Source organism: Apteryx rowi, unplaced genomic scaffold, assembly GCF_003343035.1.
Source record: "Apteryx rowi isolate R43461 unplaced genomic scaffold, aptRow1 scaffold_58, whole genome shotgun sequence".
Classification (NCBI taxonomy): Eukaryota; Metazoa; Chordata; class Aves; order Apterygiformes; family Apterygidae; genus Apteryx; species Apteryx rowi.
In genome coordinates this window covers 901,966-921,309 of record NW_020450849.1, presented here as the reverse complement: position 1 = coordinate 921,309, position 19,344 = coordinate 901,966, and the positions used below count along the sequence as shown (strand labels likewise).

Below are 19,344 nucleotides of genomic sequence, written 5' to 3'. Positions count from 1 at the left end.
TGTGAAACAACTAATCTGCTCATTACCCTTTCAGTGGAATTCCTCTCACCAGAATTGCCTATCAAGAATATATAATACAGTGCCTGTACTTTGTTAAAAATCTGTCAAAGCGTTGAAAAGTTGTGTTCCATTCAATTCTGATAACAGAAAAAACGTGTCCACATTTGTAAGCATCTTTTAACTAGTAAATAATTAGCCCTGGCTAACAGTGGGCACCAGCCTCTACAGCTGTGAACTCAACATCTAGTAAAATTTAGTACTAAATTTCTAGTTAAAATCTGCAACATTACCATCTAAAATGATAAATTTCAAAATATTTCTATTTAACTCAAAAGAGTATGAGACTATTCCTGAAAAGGTTAAAGAAAATCACTGTGGAAATGCAAATCAAATGTTCACCTGTATTTCAGATTTTAACTCTAAAACGTTGATAATCTGCCCTTAATTTCTCAAGGTTTCACTTTGACCTACCAAAAAGCAATGAATACCTATTTTAAATCAAAACAAGTTCTATAAACTTCATCTTCCACATACTTAGTCTAAAGAGTTAAAGATCCCTTTTCTCTTCACAAATTTAGTGCTTTGGATGGATAGCTTCTTAGCAATAAAATTGTGAGAATACTTCACACATCAAATACTTGAGCACTTTCACTGCTAACATAAACAAGAGTTAGATGATTTATCTTGTTATAAACCTCAAAATATTTTAAGATAAAATAACTGTCAAATAGTTGCTTTCCTCATTCCAACCATATATTTGAGCCAAATATAATGCTGTTGTCATGGCTGCTTAGTCAACTGATTAAAAATAGCATTTCACTTGTCCCTGGGATCTGTTAAAGGAAATGGATGTGCACTTGCTCTATAAAATTAATTCAGATGAGCCTGTATCACTTCAACTGCTCCATAGTACAAGCCACACCATCCATCTCTTACAATCAATCCTTCCAAGCTGTTCAGGACAGACCTTCCCATTTGTAAGGAACTCCTTCTACCTAATGGTGCTCACTCAGTCTCTGAACCTCAAATCTAAAGGCCTGATTTTATTATACATTCTTAGTCCTTTAAAAGTGAAGCTTATTTTGTAATACTGAGATAATACAAGTAATAAAACATACTGAATGGCAATCAAGGGAGAGAGAATACAGCTTGGTTTTATCTTACTAGAAAGCTGAAGTTTTTCTATACAGCTCATGTTGAAGCAACAGCAAGCTTTAGATTTTTTTGTTGTTCTGGAAACAGATGCAGAAAAACTGCAGAAATCTTGGAGCCATACTGATATATTCTCTTAAATTATTAATATTATATTAAAACCTAACATCTGCAACTATGAATTTGCTATACAATTCTTCTTTCCTTCCTGTTACATTCAGCAGCTTAAATATCAGCTGCATGTGGACGCGTCTCTTGTTTTTCAGGATATAGGATAGAATAATTGTACTTAGTTCAAATTCTGGCTAAGTGCCTATGAGCAGACTTTGCCCTCTGAAATACAGGAGACTGCCTAACACTTCTAGTTTCTGGCCAGTGCTGTTCAAGATAAAAAAGGAGCAATGATAAAAGTACAAGATATGGGAGTTTATACAAATATGCGAGGAGAGAGGAAAAAAGTAGCTTTACACAAGTGCACTTACTTAATACACAAAGTACTTTGATATTTTGACATATTCTACCAATACCATCTCAGATTCTAATTTCCTTCTTCCATGTTAGTTGAAGTTATAGTTGCATAAAGTTATTGGCTTCTACATTTGTTTGTATTCAATGCAACCTTAAGCAACTTTTCAAAATTAATGTGGACATCCCGAGTCATCATTTGCCTGTTCAAGTTGTGGGTGAGAGTGCTCCAGAAATACCAGAGCCTTAGACACCCTTTTAACCATGATGCGCACTTATGCCATGATCCTTCTTTAATGTCTCAACATAAGCTGGCATACATCACGCTCCTATTCCTCCAGCCCTTCCTCCTAGTCAGGAGCTCACAGAGCATTTGTTGTACTTCATTCTTTCCCAAACCCAGCCATTATCATAAGCTATGACAACTGACTCATATTTCAGATCCATCCTAAGAACTTACAGAAACTATCTAGTCATTCTGATTTATTCACTGCTTTGGAAAAACCTCTAAATCCAACTAGTATTCAAGTGGAGGCTTCCACTTGCCAGAAGCAGGTCAGCTAGTCATTCTCTCCCTTGGAAATTTTGTTCCAACAAATCCACTCCCAACCCCCCCAGGGCTTCTTCCTGCAATTTTCAAGAAAAACAATACCTATACAAAGTTATAAAGTAGATAAAGATGTTTTGACTCTTTGAAACTTCAATCAGAACACCTTCCTCAAATACCCAAGTTTAACTTAAGTAATTGCCAGGGACTGATTGCAACTTGAAGGAGACAGCACCCAGTGAAATAAACACTAAGGCATTTTTTTAAATACTCATATAAACAGCAGTCTAGCTATGATGCTCTCTTAATAGCTCTTGAAAAGGTAGAGATTGCACATACAGTGACTGTGCACTTTCACTAGCCAATAAGTAACTTTTCTTCTTTCAGGAATCTTTAAATGGACTTTTCACCACTTTGCTAAAAATTGCAGTATGCAACTCTGACATGCTGAAATGGACTTCCAATGAATAATAGTAAGAACCCAGTTCAACATTAGAGAAGGTAAACTTTGTGACTGTAACATGTTTGAAACAGTTTAATATATTTTTTCCTCCAATCCTGATGTGCTTGTAATGTTATACCTAACATTTAACAAAGTTCTTAATACTAAAAAATCATTATCATTGATCACATTTACATTGGTTGAATTGGGATAACAATTTCACTCTTTTTAAAAGGGTTCTACTTACAGTTAAAACATAATGCAACTTGTAGTTAAAAGCCACACACAAGTTAGAGCAAACAACCCTTATCCTCTTTTCCTGATTAGTTGCACTGACTTAGCAAAGTACAGTACTAAAAATTTAACAAGTAACAAAAGAACAAATTAAGGAGCTTTTTCCTTATCTGTGGCAGTATGATTTCTGAGTATACACCTCAGTTCTGTTGTTTTGTTTTTAAAAGAGCTGTTACACCAGTTTCAAGAGACCAGATCTGTTCATACCAAATGCATATAAACTTTACAAGTAACCTCTCATGATGGAGAGCAGCTTCACAATTTAGTGGTATTTTCTACTGTATATTCCCCATTCCGCAATTTCAAGCACACTTCATGTACATTGGTATGCATGGTTCCTTGTTTAAAGAATTTCACTCTTCCTAACAGAAGTGTATTTTACCTGCTCTAAACTCAGTAACAGTTACAAACAATCCAAAAAGCAAAGCCTTCATGCACACATTCGGTTATATAAGCTTCTAGTAATTACAGTTAAGACTGGGCAAGAATACAAGCTTCATCACACTACTCAGACCTTCTACAGATGGCAGCTAAGCACAGAGAAGCCAGACTGCCAGCTTAGCCTTCTCCAAAACCCAGGCAGAAGTCAGGAGCAAGTTCTGGTTCTATTCTCCAATAGTTTTGGCTACAATATTGTTCCACTTGCACCGCTTATTCTACTGTTGCCTTTTACTCTCACCTCTACTGTACACTTAGCTGGAGTTTATCAGTTAGTACTGTACTTTCTTGAATTGGGGTTCTTCCCCATGATTAGCTTTGCAGCACTTGGGAATGAGGGGCATTGTGCATCCAGCAGCCTACACTTGAAGGTGTAACATAGCATTTTAATGGCATGCACCACTGAACAGATCCAAAGTAACTCACTCATTTAGTGAAATGCAACCCTGTTACAGAAAAATTAATGCTAAGTCTTGCAACAGTCAGTCTTACTACTCCCTCCACACGCAAATCAAGAACAGCAGAACTTGCAAGTAATRGGGGGCAGGTGGGGGCAGGGGGGAGGAGAGAACCCTCAGAAGCTACACTTGTTCCTTTGTCCCAATACATGGTAGTTGTCTGCTGAACCTTAACAAGTAGAGCAGTCATCTACCTGAAAAGTATCTTAATTTGAGAATAAAGATGAAAGCAAGGCTGAACTACCATAGCCTCTGCTAATCTAGGATATACATATATCAATTATATTCCTCAACAGATAGAAAAAGGCAGCACAGTAATCTTCAGTCTGTGAAAGCTGACAAAGATTGGAGGGGGTGGGGGGGCAGCAAGCAGGAAGAAAAATGTTCCACTAAAAATTTTTTTGGGAGGCCTCCCACTGTCAGTCTGAGCTTCACTATTAGAAATTGCTAGCACATCAGCAGCATTAGATCCTGGCATCCAGATCCCCACCCTAAGCTGCTGTACTAAACTTAGTCCTTTTACTTCCTTTCCATCTTAAGAAAGCTGGAATCAAAAGAAAAKAAGTCCTTCTACTGTCCTATTTACTGCTAGATATGCCACATAACTGAAACAGTAGCGCATAACAATTTAGTGTAGTTTTTCTTGTGCAAGGAGTAAGTGCTCAAGAACCACTTAGCAATTCAAGAAGTGGACATCTTTTGTGGAAGTTACTTGGTTTACAGCAGCACAGTATCTTCATTTGGGCTATACACCATACAGATGCAGAATATCCAATACTTTGTCCTCAGCTAACTACTGACATATCTGAAGAGACTCACTGAAGCAAATTCACCTTAGGGGTTATAGAGTTCTCAGTAAACTTCTAACTGCAAGTTAGGAAGCCTTCTTTCACAGTAAGTTACCAGTGAAAGAGATTAGACCCTGCCTCCCCCTTGCCCCCCAGTCACAGCACTTTAAGGCACATAAAATGCAAACTACCCCTCCCTCAAAGCAAGCCCTTCCATGATTTCCAGTGGTGTCTCCTACTCTACCTAGTTCAGAGAACTTCCAGTTCTGGCACAGAAGTTTCAGTAAAGAAACTATTTTTCTGTTACAAACACACCACACCTCCTAACAGTTAAAGCATGAACACCAGTGAGGGGGGCAGGGGGACAAAAAGCATTTCATTAGAGTCAAGGTTCCAGGAAATAAGGTTTTAAGTATTTAACAGATGACATCTCAAGCCTATATAATGTAACTTCGTTATACTGTTTAACTTTTGCCAAATTGATTATTTGAGAAACAGGCAGGTAACAGTCAGTGCCAGTTGGTTAAAAAGCACATATGTGACCTGGGGAAAGTTTAAAGCCTTGGAAAGTTACAAAGCAACTGCACCCTTATTAAAAAAAAAAAAAAAAGTACACCAGAACATGCAACCTCCTTCCTACTATTTGTCCAATAGAATTGCTCTACCAATTTTCTTCTTGTCACAGCAAGCCTGCAGGGCCTAAGCTTGTCTGTGACCTTACACAGGGTTTATTGGCTTGCTGGACAAATTTAATATTAAAAGAATCTTAAACTGGTCCTAGTCTAAGTCAACTCCTGCTGATGTTTCTTTCAGCAAGTAGACTCGTTTCAACACTCTTCTACTGGGAGACATTCAGAAACAAGTCAAGTATCACAATGTTTATTGATAAGATACAAGTATATAAAATCAGGGCATGAACATGTCTTGATAAATTAAGTAGACTTAATTTCAATACTATAATAGAGGGACCAATTCAAAATTTCTCACYATTTCATGTTTCACACCCACAAAAACCTCTTCCAAAGGGCATTAAACCATCTTTCCAAGCTGATCAGTTTTTGTGCAAGTAAACTGTTTCTTTTTAAAAGACTTGTGCACTTGCCCAGGCTCAAAGATATTAAAACCTAGCACATAAAGCCCATTACTAGAGGTAGAAATACAGGCAATATACTATTACGGCAACAACCATTGATTACAGTTAAGGATTCTCTGTAACAACCAAATGGATAATCAAATATTGCAACAACTCAAGTATTACACTGAGCAAAGTGCATTTCTACAGTATTCAGTGTTGCTATTCAGTTTTCTAACTTAAAAACAGCCTATGATAACTGGCAGCAAAGACGACCCTTGCAATAGACTGCTTCTGCTCGAGAACTTATGATGTAATTATTGCATGCTGCTAATACACTGTTACCTAAACATTAAAGATACTCTAAAATATTTTTATTGTAGACTATTAAGACATACTACAAAAACCTTTTGCAGAAGATATCCTACTGACATACGTCTGCTTTAAATATTGTGAAACATTACAGCGGAATGAATTTTCGCAGTGGTTAGGTCAAATGCAGTTACATCATAGCAACAGTATGTTTGCACAATTTAAGGCTTTGGCTGGTTCTTTAGTCAGCTTCTTCTTCAGATTCTTCTTCTTCAGCAGTTTCCAGCCAGGTTAGCCAYTGGTTTACCTGCAGTTACATAAAACCAGTTTAGGGCAGAGAAATTACTTCCTGTTTTTTTAGAACACTTGCCCCCTTGCCCTGCAAGCTCAGTTTAAAAGTATTTCAGCCATACTTTGTACTACATGKAGTCTCTAACAATGACCCCCAACGCAAAAGAAAACCAGCTTGCCTTGCTCCTTTCTAGCAAAAGGCTCAATAAAGACTTTAGATATTAAAAAGTCTTTAAACACCATTCTAAAGTGCGATCTCTGCTGTGCTGAAGTGTTTGAGGACAGAAGAATTATGCTTACTTGAATGTAAGCACATTTACCTGGAATAAAGCTTTGCCTTTCCCTGGAAACTCTTGAGTAATATCTTCTTTCCATGCCAAAAAGGCTTCTTCTTCAATGATCTCCATGTCATAGAAATGGACAAAGAAGCGTAGTAACATGCCTATGGAAGTATTCAATTTAAATGTCATGTTAGCTTTATAAGCTTCTGAACAGTTTCCCTGACAACATGAAACTTAACAACCTGAAAGCTATACAGACAAAAGCAAACAAGCTTCATTTGAGTAGGCTACATCTAAGTTCTTTATATTATATATATAAAAATTATGTAACACCATCTTTAAACACATTCCAGTCAGGACATCCAACTACTTTCACCACATGCACTTTAGATAATATGCAAACTATCTCGTTAACATGCAAAAAAAGCACTGCATCTGTTATCTTTATGTTTAGTATTGTGTTTTACTGAAGCCAAAGAACCCCCATTGAAGCTACCATATCCCTACCTTTCGGAAAGTTGTTGTTGTAGCAGTGCACCTGAAGTGCATATAAAGCACTCACTTGCAGATCAACATGGTCATGGAGGAACTTCTGCATTACCGGCTTGAAGGACAGAAGCAGTTGTTTTTCCTGCTCTAGCTGCTCTTTAGAAGGAGCAGATGAAGAATCCGATTCATCACTAGGTGGGTTTACTTCACTAGAAATATACTGCAAGAAACTGGAAAGRAAAAAAAAAGGGGTAAAAATCTTGTAAAACAAGTGATATTCTGTGTTCTGTTAAAGCTCTGAAGTGTTTTAGAAAGGAGAATGTTCCCTCAATTAGTTTCTCCTCCTGTTCCAAAAGGAAGACTTCCAACTGACTCAAGCTTGGAAACTTGCTCCTCCCTATTAACAGTTGTTGTACTGGCAAAGATCACCTAAGACAACTTTCATCTCAGTTTCAGTCTATACAATCTTATTCTGCACAAAGCTACACTTCAGCCTTTAAAGAGGATAAAATATATTACTGGTAGCTTAGCAAAATAACTTGTGCCTGAATCACACCAAGGTAAGTTTCTTACCTGGTCATCAATATATTCACAAATCCTTTATCTACATGAAGTTTGGGTGAAATGTTATCTTTAATCCACTTATAGATGGCTTGAGGGGATGGATCCAATTTTATTTGCTTTAGCAGTTCCTTCTCCAGTTTCAGAAGCGGGAATAAGAAGCTAAGTCCCTTCCCTTCTAAGATCTCCAGCATGCGGTCCTTGTTCTGGTCAATTTCTGAAGAATAAAGAAAAATTAAAACCACACACACTTAAGCATTGGTGTTAACTGAAACCTATAATCAACAGTCCACATCTTAACCACAACTCCACAACTTGAACCCCATCACCATTAAAGAATCCTGACAGTTGACTGCAAAAATCAGAATACCCTTACATGTTATTTTACTTTGAAGTTTATACATACACACACAGAAACATGAGCAGCCATAAAAGCTATGCAGTAACTCTTACCTGGTAACATTTTCTGCATATTCACTTTGCTTTGTTGGAACAATTCTGTTAGCCATTCACGATCTTGTAGCTTAGCTAACTGTTGAAGGCAAAGCAGGAAGAGAGGGAAATGGGTGCCACTTTCCAGTGGTTGAGCCAGTTCGGAAATGCTCACCAGTTCTGAAATAATAGCACGGGCTGCAAACTGTGCTAAATAGGATTTCACCAATGGGATGTCCACCTCCAGTTTGGGGCACTGGTCCAATACATTTAGGAATGCCTGAGAAGCAGTAAATGCATATTAGAATACTGAAGTACTTTTTTCTTGCGTGTAGTGATATTTGCACTATATTGTGTTTGACAGGATTTTTGTTCAATCATTTGTCAGTTTCTGCAATCCCATGCTTACAGTTGTTCCCTAATCACTTTCTATGCTCCTCACAGTCTTACTACATACATTGCTTCCACCTCCTTAGATCCACAAGACTTCGAACATTTTCAAAAAAGTAAACTCAAAGCTTTACAAGTAGGGCTGCCTTTATCCAAAGGAGACATCATGAACAGCAAAGCAACAAGGACTGTAAGGCTACTTGACTGTAGTACCTGCATAAAGTTGTCGCTTGTGGCTATTCCCTCCTGTTTGAGTAAGCTGATCAGAGTACTAGCTTTTTCTTTGTCTTCATCTGATCGATCTAGGGATTGAATGATTACTTTGCTCAACATCTCAGGAATGAAGTGTTTTGGAGCTCTCATTTCTCTCACAGTACTGACAGCATCATTAGCATTTCCATTGTTCAGATACTCAGTCACAACAGCTTCCTGGAAAAAGGAAAAAAGACAACTGAAATACCCATTTTCTAAAGCATACAAAGTTTCTAGACACATGGTAACAACTTACAGTTTGCTTAAGCAGCTCCTCTTTAGAAGGAGGTGGTTTTTTGGTGGTCTTTGCAGGCTTTTCTTGAATAAGCGGTGGATTGGTTTTGAGTCCAAGTTGAGGAGGCTGAAAGAGATAGTTCCAGAAATTTTCTTTGAAGTATACATCTCTAACATTAGATTTCAAAGAAATTTGAACTGAGCTGCCTTCGTACATACTTAAATTTGCTCTCTCATACATTCTTTTCATAGATTCTATGCTTCACAAGGAAAACCTCTCCCCCTTCCTGTGCTAGGAACCAGACCAAGTTTTGCACACATGCAATAAGCAAACATAGTTAATATAGTAATTTTGATATTTACCTGTCCCAAAGGTGGTGTCTGAGTGCGTGGTGGTTGTGCACTGGGAGGAATCATAGTTATCTGGGGCTGAAGCTTTGGCACTTGGTTTTTATTCATTAGAAAAGACTGAGCAGGTCTCAGGCTAATCTGTAAACAGACAGTCAGAAAAACCTCAAACTGTTTTTAATTACTCTGGCAAAGACTAAACAGCCATGGACTCACACCAACTGATTGTGCTAAACCATGTATTTTCAGATTCTACAGTGTTAACACTCAAGTCCAGACTAAGCCACAGGTGTACTGAAATGCCCCCAAAAGCATAACTCAGTGAACTGCAGCTTGCTTCAAGTTATTGATTCTTAGTTCCATCTATATCAAGATCCAGAATTGCTCATTTTAGATGCAGTATGTTAGAGACCCAAGAAGATATTTAGCATTTGTTTGCTGACAAGTTTATTGCTAAGATAAAGCTCTACCAATTGCTCAGAAATCAAGATACAAGTTTAACACCTACTCAAAATAACAATGCAGTTTACTCTGCACTTGAAATTGTCTATTAGCCAGTTGGGAAAAAAAAAAAGTTTTTGAACCTGGTCCAGCACTTCAGGCTTTCTAAAGTTTAGGAATCTGAAGCTTCAGTTAAATGTACTGTTATCAATATGATGCATGGGAACTGATGTCAGAGTAGTGTTCTTGGGGAGGTGTGGGGGGAAAGAGGGGACACCCCAAGAAATTGCCCTCATATCTCAGTCTTGCTCATAGGATGCTGGATACCCTAAGGAAAGGGAGGAGGCAAGGTGAAAGAGGAAGGGACAAAGAAGGAGAAGTAGGAGGAGGAAAAAGAGTTCCAGCATTAGTCCTCATAATAACGCGTCTTGCTATAATCATTGGGCAATATTTAGAATAGGCTTTAAGTAATGTAGGCATGTAATGTACCTCATCTGCATTAAGCTGTCCTTTCTTAGAAAACCGAGGTGGCATATCCTTCGACTGTCCTTGTTGCTGGGATAAGAGTCCCTGATTCTGGTTATGGTAGAGTTGGCTTTGCCCCTATTTCAGAAAGGGAGATATAGAGAAAGAAGTGCAGATGATGGAGTGGCGTACATCATATGGTAAGTAGTACCAGAGGGACCAGAGGAACAAAGATTCTATTTGTCAGGAAGGGAGAAAGAAGGAGCAGGGGTGGTGGGAAAGTAGCATCTATCCCTAAAAACAGGGCTACCTTTAAAAAAAAAAAAACCAAAAAAAAAAAACCAAAAAAACCCACACCATTCTGACCCACCAAAGCCACATGCACCTTTTCTTGCAGTAAAAAAAGTGTATTCCTTGCATCTCTTGCACAATTTAAGAAATGGTTTAGAATTTTTGTATCAGCTGAGCATCAGTTCTTATCAGAATCAAATTTGAGGAAGTCTTTCAACACAAGTAGACTACAATCCATAACATACGCATCCATAGAAGAGCTTCTAAATACTTGAGTCACTCTGTTGACAACATTATCCTTACCTGACTTTTCAGAAAAGATTTGCCTAGGTCTCCAAACTGGGATTGAGCAGAAGGCATGAGGTGACCCCCATGGCCATTGAAAAGTTGATTTGAACGATGGCGTCCCATGGTGGGTGAAAATCTGTCCTGAATAACCCCTGGACCAGTACCAATTCCGCTACCTATATTAAGATGACAGAAACCAGTTTTAGTTCTTGTGGTGTTCAATACAGTACAGCTGTGGGCATCACATCAGCCTTTAGTTTCAGTATACCTGGCATTTGTCCAAACATATCAGCAAGCCCTCCAAGTGGGTCCCTGTCAAGTTTCATCCTGGGTGGCATAAACGGTCCCTCCAGAAAGAAGTCGCTTCTCATTCCTTGAGACATAGGAGCAGGAATAAAGACTCCCAGATCCTTTAAAACAGGAGTTAGTTTTTGGTCAAGTCAAAGTAATAGTCCCTGGAGTGCAAAAGTTTGATTTTGTCCTGTTTTTAAGTCCAAGTGATATTAACTCTTAACCACTTACTGCAGCCCAATCTACACACTGCTGCAAAAGCAGAACTAATTATGCATACAAATAATTATGTGTACAGAGAACGAAATCTGTGACATGGAGTCACTAGACTAAGGATTCCCTCCAAGGCTTAAGCAGATGCCAAGCACAAAGTTTACAAGAAACACTTACTTTTACTGCATCTTGACGGATTTGATTGATAGTCTTTGGTCCATTGTCAAGAAAAGCTTTGCGAGGAACCCAGTTGTGTTCTCTCAACTCCACAGTATCCTTTGAGCAGAATGAATTATTAGGAAAGGCTTCAATGCAAATTCACAAGAAAAAGCAGTTAAGCAATTTTATCTTCATACCTGCAGCAGGAAACGAATCCTTGCTGGCAATTCCTTACTTGACATCAAGGAGCGCATACGGGCAAAGTACTGATCCATTAAGGACTGGGGGAAGAAGAGTGACATTACAAATGAGAACTAGTTCTAACAACATCTGGARTAGCACCTGGAAAGGCGATGACATCCAAAACATTTAAGATCACATAATGAACAGACTGCCCTTTCCTGCCATCTCGTGTCTCCTTGATGGCAGTCCAGCTTAACATGTCTCAATGAATTCACTTCTATGACTATGATACTGTTAGGGACCCTTACATTCAAAGCTCGCAAGCCAAGGTGCAAAAATGCATCTGTCACACCACCTAGTTYTCTACAAGAGGTAATTTTTTCAACATGTTCCTTCAAGTAAGATTTAGAAAAAACAGCACATCTTGCTTTTATGAATGTCTAGTAATAACCATACTTATATTTTGAAAAAAGCTTTAAAGGCACCTCCAAGACTGACACCTTCTGCTATGAAGAGATTTGATGCAGGAACAATAGTGGCACTGTCTTCTAGCTCTCAGAAAGTCAGATTTCAGTTTAAGAACAGAACACAGAATGCAGAAAGTTCAGGCAACTAAAGCTGTAGATTTTAACTAGTTTAATGGCTGCATCGGATACACACATACCTTGGCTTTTGCATGGTCTAACCTAGGTCCCACTGTCCTCATTATCTGACAGAGGCACTCCAAATCCTCCCCCATATCTTTGAGCTGGACTCTCTTCTTCTTTTCCAAAAGCTGGAATATTAAGAGGGAATCAGGATTTTTCAAACACAATATAAATTACATCTTACGATAAGTGACTTTTCTATCTAAGGATTAGTACTACAGAAACATGTTAACCTGTCAGTAGTCTTACTGATGACAACTGACTTGAAAATTAGAAACTACAAATTGAACTGTTTATCATGCAAGTCTGTTGTACTTTGAAGTATCTGTAGTACTTCTGTCTAGGCCAAACTAGACCTTCACTTGGACACAACTCCCATAGCTTTAAATGAAAAAAATAATTTTACTTTTTAATCAGACAACCAAAAGACTGTTTCTTTGAAGCAGTGTGGCATGTATAACTGACAAACATTTCATGAGATTTTATGCTCCAAGATTCCTAATGTAGTAGAAGTATTTCAAAGTTCTAGGTTCAAAATAATATTTTGCTTTTAACAAAATCTGAATACTTACTGTTTTGATGCACTTATGAAGGATAGATTCATGAATAAGATCAAGCTTGCCAAGTTCTCCAATGAATTTGATGTTCCCCAGCATCTTGATCTTGGCAATCGCTCTCTGTTCCTCCTCCTCAGGGAGGAGGGGACCATCATGCTTATCATAGACTGGAAAACAAAGAAACCTGTTAAACATGGCTGTGAAAACAGAAGAGAAGCAGGTTCTACATCAAAGTGGTTTTAAAACTTACTATCAACATTTCTGGTTCGGTTTTCAAATTCATCTTGAAGTTTAGATATTAAGAGGCGTCTGAATGTCTAAACAAAAGAGAACGAAGACAAAAGAATAGAGAAGCAAGTCAGTGCAACTATCCATGCTAACAATATTAATCATTTCAGGTTGAGAAAGAAAAAAAAAATACTTACTGTGCTTTGCTTCTGTCCTGGATGACTCTCTGCTGATGGGCCATCAAAGTTGGGTGCATCTTCTGCCAGTCGCAGACATAGTTGAGCATAAAGCGAGCTATACTTGGGCTCTTCAAGGGCTTTGTCTACGATCTAAATAAAGATTTTTCACTACATTACTGGAAACACCATTCTATCTGACACAAAACGTCTAAATGTTTCTTGCTATTTCGTTATTGCAATACAGAAATAATGGATTTTAAAAGGTCATGTGTAACACAGGATTCTTAATGCTGAAGCAAGATAAAAAGCTACTCTGGGCTACTAAAGAGCTTCTATGATCTTTAACAAATGAAAAGGACAGTGGGAGTTGACCATCACAGCATCCAAGTTCTCACCAATCTGATCTCATGTGAAAAAAAACATGAAAATGACATGATGGTTATAACCAGTGTATGAAGAGATCACAGTGGTTGCTTTTTAAAGACAATTAAGCTTGATCAGCAAATAAATAGGGGATGGGGAGGGGAGAAGGCAGATTGAAACCTAGTGTCTCAAGGTCAAGAAAAAAAGGTTTCTTGTGATGTTTAGTAATTCTAAGTCTAAAAGAAAAGTTAGAGTCTATCCCCCCCAATATACACCACTTATACAATAAAAGGGATTGATATTCCTCTGTTTGGATTATCAAACACAGGATCAGCCACACAACTTCTGTGCCCCAATCAGAAATATTAAACTCTATTCTAACCACGTAAGAAAACTATATTAAACACGCACACAATCACCCCCAACTTACCAGCAGTATGACCCCTTTTAGGATGAGCTTAGACTCTACACCCACATTGAGGAGCTCAAGGCATAGCTTGTCAAACTTTTCAGGAGTAAGCTTATTTAGTATGCTAAATTAGCAGGGAGGGGGGGGGAAAAAAAGTGTAATTAATTACAGATCTTGCAAACATGGTACAAGTAATTTTAGGTAAGACCCGATTTTTCTTTAGCAAACTATGAAGGTAAAAAAAAAAAGGGCAAGTTTTCCATTCAGCCAGACACTGGCATGCGTTTGTTCAGACACTGGAGTGTGTTTGTTTTAAAGTGTTACCATGCAGAAAACTAATTCTCTCAAAAGAATGACTTCTTATAGTGCACAGCAAGTGTTTGCTACTGCTGGCCCATTGGTTTCTGTCTCATTCCAAATCAGGAAAAAAAAACACCCAAAGAGCTCCCAGACTTTCATGTTTTCCTTTCATATTCATAAGGAAAAATGGATCTTCAGAGAACTTACCCTCTTACTTTCCTGAAGATTGCATCATGTCGTTCTTTGTCATTTGCGGAGTCGTCATCTCGTCTAGTGCTTCGTGAAGGAATCCATTTCTGAGCGTTTTGCCCTGGGGTTTTCCCCAGGAACTCGCTGTAAAGTTTTGAAGAACAGTTTGTTTAAACAAACAAGCAATTTCAAGAACTGGCATTTTTCACCTTTCAGTACTGCCTTACCCAGACAGTAATTCCATTACTACTTTTGACAACAGCACACACCTAATCAGCCCTAGCAACAGTTCAACATCTATTGCATAGAGAAATATTCACTGAACAGTAGGAGGAAAAAAGTCCACCACATATACAAAACAAAACATCAGAATCCTTTCTCTAAATCTTAGAAGCAAAATACATGAAACAAAAACCCTGTCCACTTGATATCATGACACAAACAGATTCAGACAGACTGAATAACAAAGTTAACTTATGAAATTTACCACCAACTCAGTAAGCATTCGTTGTATACATTTAATAAAGCTACCCTATCATGACCTCAGCATTCACTATGACGCATTCTCTGCCTTAAAAGCCTATTCAAAGAGCAAGATTAAATACCTGTTGCTGGCAGTCTTGGGATAGTGCTGAGGTGCACCCCTACCACCTCCTCCGCCCGAAGAAGCACTGTTAAAACAATTGGGTAGTTTTGCATAAGTTCAAAATCCCAGAATTTTCAGTAACACATCAGTATTGGACTAATTCTTTTACCTAACATGAAAAAAGAAACTTAACCTTCCTCAGAAAGTTTCCACTGCCAAGTGTTAATCAAACCAAGAAAGCAGTAGTACCTGAAACGAGAAGCACCCCCTTCTGCAATCGCACTCTCCACTTTGGCGGCTTGACAACGAAGAATCTTCAAAAGAATAAAATTAAATTGACGGGGTGGGGAAAAACAAAACCTAGAAAGACAAATCAAGCATTCATATTACAGTCGTTTTACTAGCAACCATAGTATTTAACTTAAAGCATTTCCCATCAATAAAAATACACCAGTACAGCCAAATACTTGGGGGGGGAACCAAACATTAAACTTAGAAGACAAGAAAACTCTTATCTGTTTAATACTCAGGATACTAACAGGAAAGCCAAATTAATCATCACTGCCATGTTTTCCAAAGCTGGGGGGAATGGATGGACTAAGACCAAGAAATGCCTTTAAGAAGCTTTCTCCTATGTCAACCCCAAGAACTTGTGTATAACGCTGGTGTTCAGCAACAGTTCAATCATTAATGGCCGAGTGTTTCTACACTTACACAGCATAACTAAAGGAATCCTTCACTGATATGCTTAATTAATTATGGCAACATTAAGTGCAACACTCGTTTTAATGTGAAGAGCACCAAATCACAAGTGTCTGCTTAATACAGTAGAAAGGACGTATCGCACATGAGAAATGAGCCAATACGCTACTAAATTAAGGAGAGAGGGGGGACACCTCCCCCACCGGTTTTATCTTGCACGACAGTAAAGAAAAATTTCGTTGTAGTAGTGTCGCAGAAAGCTAACTACAGCGATAGAGACGCCTGGGGAGCAGGGGGAAGGCCTCCTGTGTTCGAGGCGCCACAGATCAGCTCCGAGACGCTATCGCGCTGAGGGAACACGGCCGCGGCAGCCCGAGACGCGTCGCTCCTCGTTAAGCGGCGGCGGCCGCCATTTCGGTGGCGCCGCAGCGGCTCCCCGCGCGCCGCCGCCAGCCCACGCCGCGGGCACGAGGAGCGGCACCCAACATGGCCGCCGCCGCCGAACAAAAGGGCTGCGGGAGAGGGAGGAGCGCAACGGCGCCCCCCGCGGGCGCAGCCGCTCCCCTGCTGCATCCGCATGGAGCCGCCGGCTCCCGGCGCCCCTCCTTCCCCCCGCGCCGGGCGTCGCCCGTTTCCAAGTTCAGGCGCCGCCAGGGGCCCGGCCGGCTCTTTGTTCTCTCGGAGGGCGGCGAGCGGGCTCCGCTCCCCCGCCACCGCGGCTCCCAGCGCCAGCCCCCCGGTCAGGGAAAAGGCAGCCAGTATCGCCCCGCCGCAGCGCCCTCGCCGTTCTCGCCGCCCACGGCGCAACAGGAAATAAGGGCGAGGCAAGGCTCCTGCCGACAGAGAAAGCAAGCTTTCCTGTAGTCCTCTCTCCCTTCCACGAGGCACGGAGGACACGAACAACAACAACAGAAAACCTCCCACCACCCACCCTGGAAGGGGGACGAGCATTTCCCCCCCCCCCCCGGGCAATGCGGATCCCAAGGAAGGGGACCGCAGCCGGCCGCGTGTCCCGAGCCGGCTCTCCCAAGGACTAGCCTCTCGGGCATCGCCCCCCCCCCTTGGAGGTCGTAGCTAGAGACCCACGGCTGATCCGCTATCCTGAAAGACAGAACTACGAAGCGGCACTAATCGACTCGGTTTTCCTCACCGCCCATGATCAGCTCCAGTCTCAAACGCTGCTCCGCGGCTCCCATTCCCCGCCTGACGGGGGCAGGCAATCGCGTCTACCCGCTTTGCTCAGCGGCCACAGTAACCTGGGTCCAGGCACCAGAAGCCGCCATTGACCCGAGCCGCCATTTTGTGCGGAAGAAAGCGAGAAGCCGACGAGAAAATGGCGGCCATTTCGGGGAGCCGCCATTTTAAGCAGCAGCTGTAGCAGTACCAATCCCCCCCTCCCCCCGGCAGCCCCAGAGCGCTCTCCTCCAGCCGCGGTCTCCTCACCTTCCCTAAGGCCTTGTCAGCTTCCCCGGATCCCGGCGGCTACCAAGGGCAAGGGAAAAGGCAAGAGAAGGGGGGGGGAGGGGAAGGGAGCCGGGGACCGGGGCTGGGGAGGGGAAGGGGGGAGCGCGCGAGACAGGGCGAGTCTCCGAGTCACCACAGCAGGAGCAGCAACCTCCCAACGCTTCCCTCCGCCACCTCCATAGAGAGCCGACTCGCTGCCGCGTCTAACGCGCAGTGAGGCCGCTCCACTAACTTTATTACCCTTCACGCAACCTACCCCACCTCCGTCTAACAACCGCCAATCGCTGCCGAGGGCCCCGCCCTCCTCGCCAATCGCAACCGAGGGACGGGGCGGTCTTAACGTAGAAGTGGGAGGAGGACGGAGGAAGTTTGGTTGAACAGTACCACCGCCGCAGTGCAGCACCCGTATTCACGAAAGCGATTACGCCGCGTGGTTGGTGAGAGAGCCTAAGGGTGAAGGGAAATCTGCGCAAGTGGCGTACTCAGTTAATGGAGACAGCTTGGCTGCGTCTCTCCTTCGCTGTTTGTTCCTGTGCTTCAACGATTACAGAGCCCCAGTTCTAGAGGCCCAAAGTTATTCTGTGTGAGTTACAGTTGATTCTGTCACGTTCACAGCAGGGACGGCTTTATATATATGCGTGTATACATAAGTTGTTGGGTTTTTTTAACCTAGATTTTACTTCACTGTGACCACGTTTCAGATTTGGTTGAGGCTGTGGTAAAACGTTATCTGACTGTAGGCTGTGGCCCTGAGCTTGCAATCAGATCCGAAGGAGGAGGCTTGCCATTTGAGCTCCAAGAGCCTGGGTGTATGGATCCAATTTCAGGTTTGCTTTCTGGGTTTGGAAGCTATCTGTATTTCTGCATGTGCTTTTAGCTGTTAACTGTCCTATCCATGGTAGAGCATCCTGCAAGCAACCCTTGTACAACCAGGCTTCTTGAAGCCATTTTTATGTCAGCTGGTGAGGTTTTCTTGCTCCTATTCAGTTAAACAAAACTGAAGGTGGAAGTTTGAGTCATGGGAGACTGCTAAAGAGTTACCAATCTGGAATTTTATCATTCAGTGGCAGCTGTGTCCCAGTCCTGGGTTGTCACTGAGGTAGCAGCTACATGGCTTTTCTAAAGAATTAAACTAACTTGTCCTAGGTATGGCATGATAAAAAAACAAGAGCAAAGTAAATCTGGCAACAGATCCCCCCAAACGTCCACATCTGCTTTGTTCATACATATACACCTTCCGCTTTCAGTTTGCATGACTCATAATTCAGATGACTGGGAGAAAGTGATACATATGCTAGCTCTTGAACCGTACAGTTGGCAAGTCCAAACAAATAATATTACAGGACTTGCAGTTTCCCAGAGCCAACCTCATTTGTAATGCTTTCAACACAATGTGCTGCTATGTCCCAAGAGTTGCATAAGGTCTAAAAGGTGCCTTCGTATAAGAGTTCTTATACTTCATCTTATCTAGGAAAAAAATTATTCAAGATGGGTTTCCCTATCTCATACACATAAGCATTGAGGACAGTTTACATATGTATATGGAAAATCTTGAACAAACTCTCTGAAAGCAAGTTTTGAGCACACACATTGCATAAGGGTGGACATAACTATGAATGGTACTTTTCAAGCCAGAATTTGTATATGATGACACTTTTTTTGCATTCAGCAATTGTCATTTTATTACTGCAACAACTGGACTTACGTAGCTTGCATGTGAACCTGCAAGAACAGAACTGTGCAGAACTCCATTGAAATCACTGCAATTCAGTTTGAAAGAAGGGGTCAATGGGCAGAGATGCAACAGCAAAGCCAACAAGATTTAAAACATTATTAAAACCAGGTTATATTACTCAAATATTTTAGAATAAAAATGGTAATAAAAATACTTGCAAGTTTTAAAAACTGATGTGAAAGCAAGGTTTTATTTTGCTTTTGATGGCAGAATRTTCTCCTGCGGCATTCCCAGGATAAGCATTTCAACCCAGGATAAGGCAGAGACCCCCACAAATGAAAATAAAGGAGAATTTTTCTTGCAAATATTTTTTTGGGGAGGATGAAAAACCTTCAAAGCATAGTAAATGCATATTAACAGACTAAAGTATCACCTTTTATTTGCTTATTTTAAAGCACACTATAAATA

At 40.8% G+C, this 19,344-nt stretch overlaps 1 protein-coding gene and 1 non-coding gene across 2 annotated transcripts; both read right to left on the bottom strand.

The window, feature by feature from the left end:
• Window positions 1-2,684: 2,684 nt before the first annotated feature.
• Window positions 2,685-17,610, bottom strand: EIF4G2 (eukaryotic translation initiation factor 4 gamma 2; the record flags this gene model as incomplete). The annotated part of the gene is made up of 22 exons (XM_026082527.1): window positions 2,685-6,275; window positions 6,580-6,701; window positions 7,048-7,259; window positions 7,603-7,807; window positions 8,044-8,302; window positions 8,626-8,841; window positions 8,921-9,025; window positions 9,262-9,387; window positions 10,177-10,290; window positions 10,747-10,907; window positions 11,000-11,141; window positions 11,413-11,511; window positions 11,592-11,675; window positions 12,242-12,352; window positions 12,797-12,948; window positions 13,032-13,098; window positions 13,207-13,338; window positions 13,982-14,084; window positions 14,468-14,593; window positions 15,055-15,120; window positions 15,285-15,349; window positions 17,335-17,610. Coding segments are annotated over 22 exons (3,009 nt in total), but the record flags the coding sequence as incomplete, so codon positions are not given.
• LOC112974019 lies at window positions 9,974-10,135 on the bottom strand. The gene has a single exon (XR_003256139.1). It is a non-coding gene; the product is annotated as a small nucleolar RNA SNORD97 (small nucleolar RNA).
• Window positions 17,611-19,344: the final 1,734 nt, after the last annotated feature.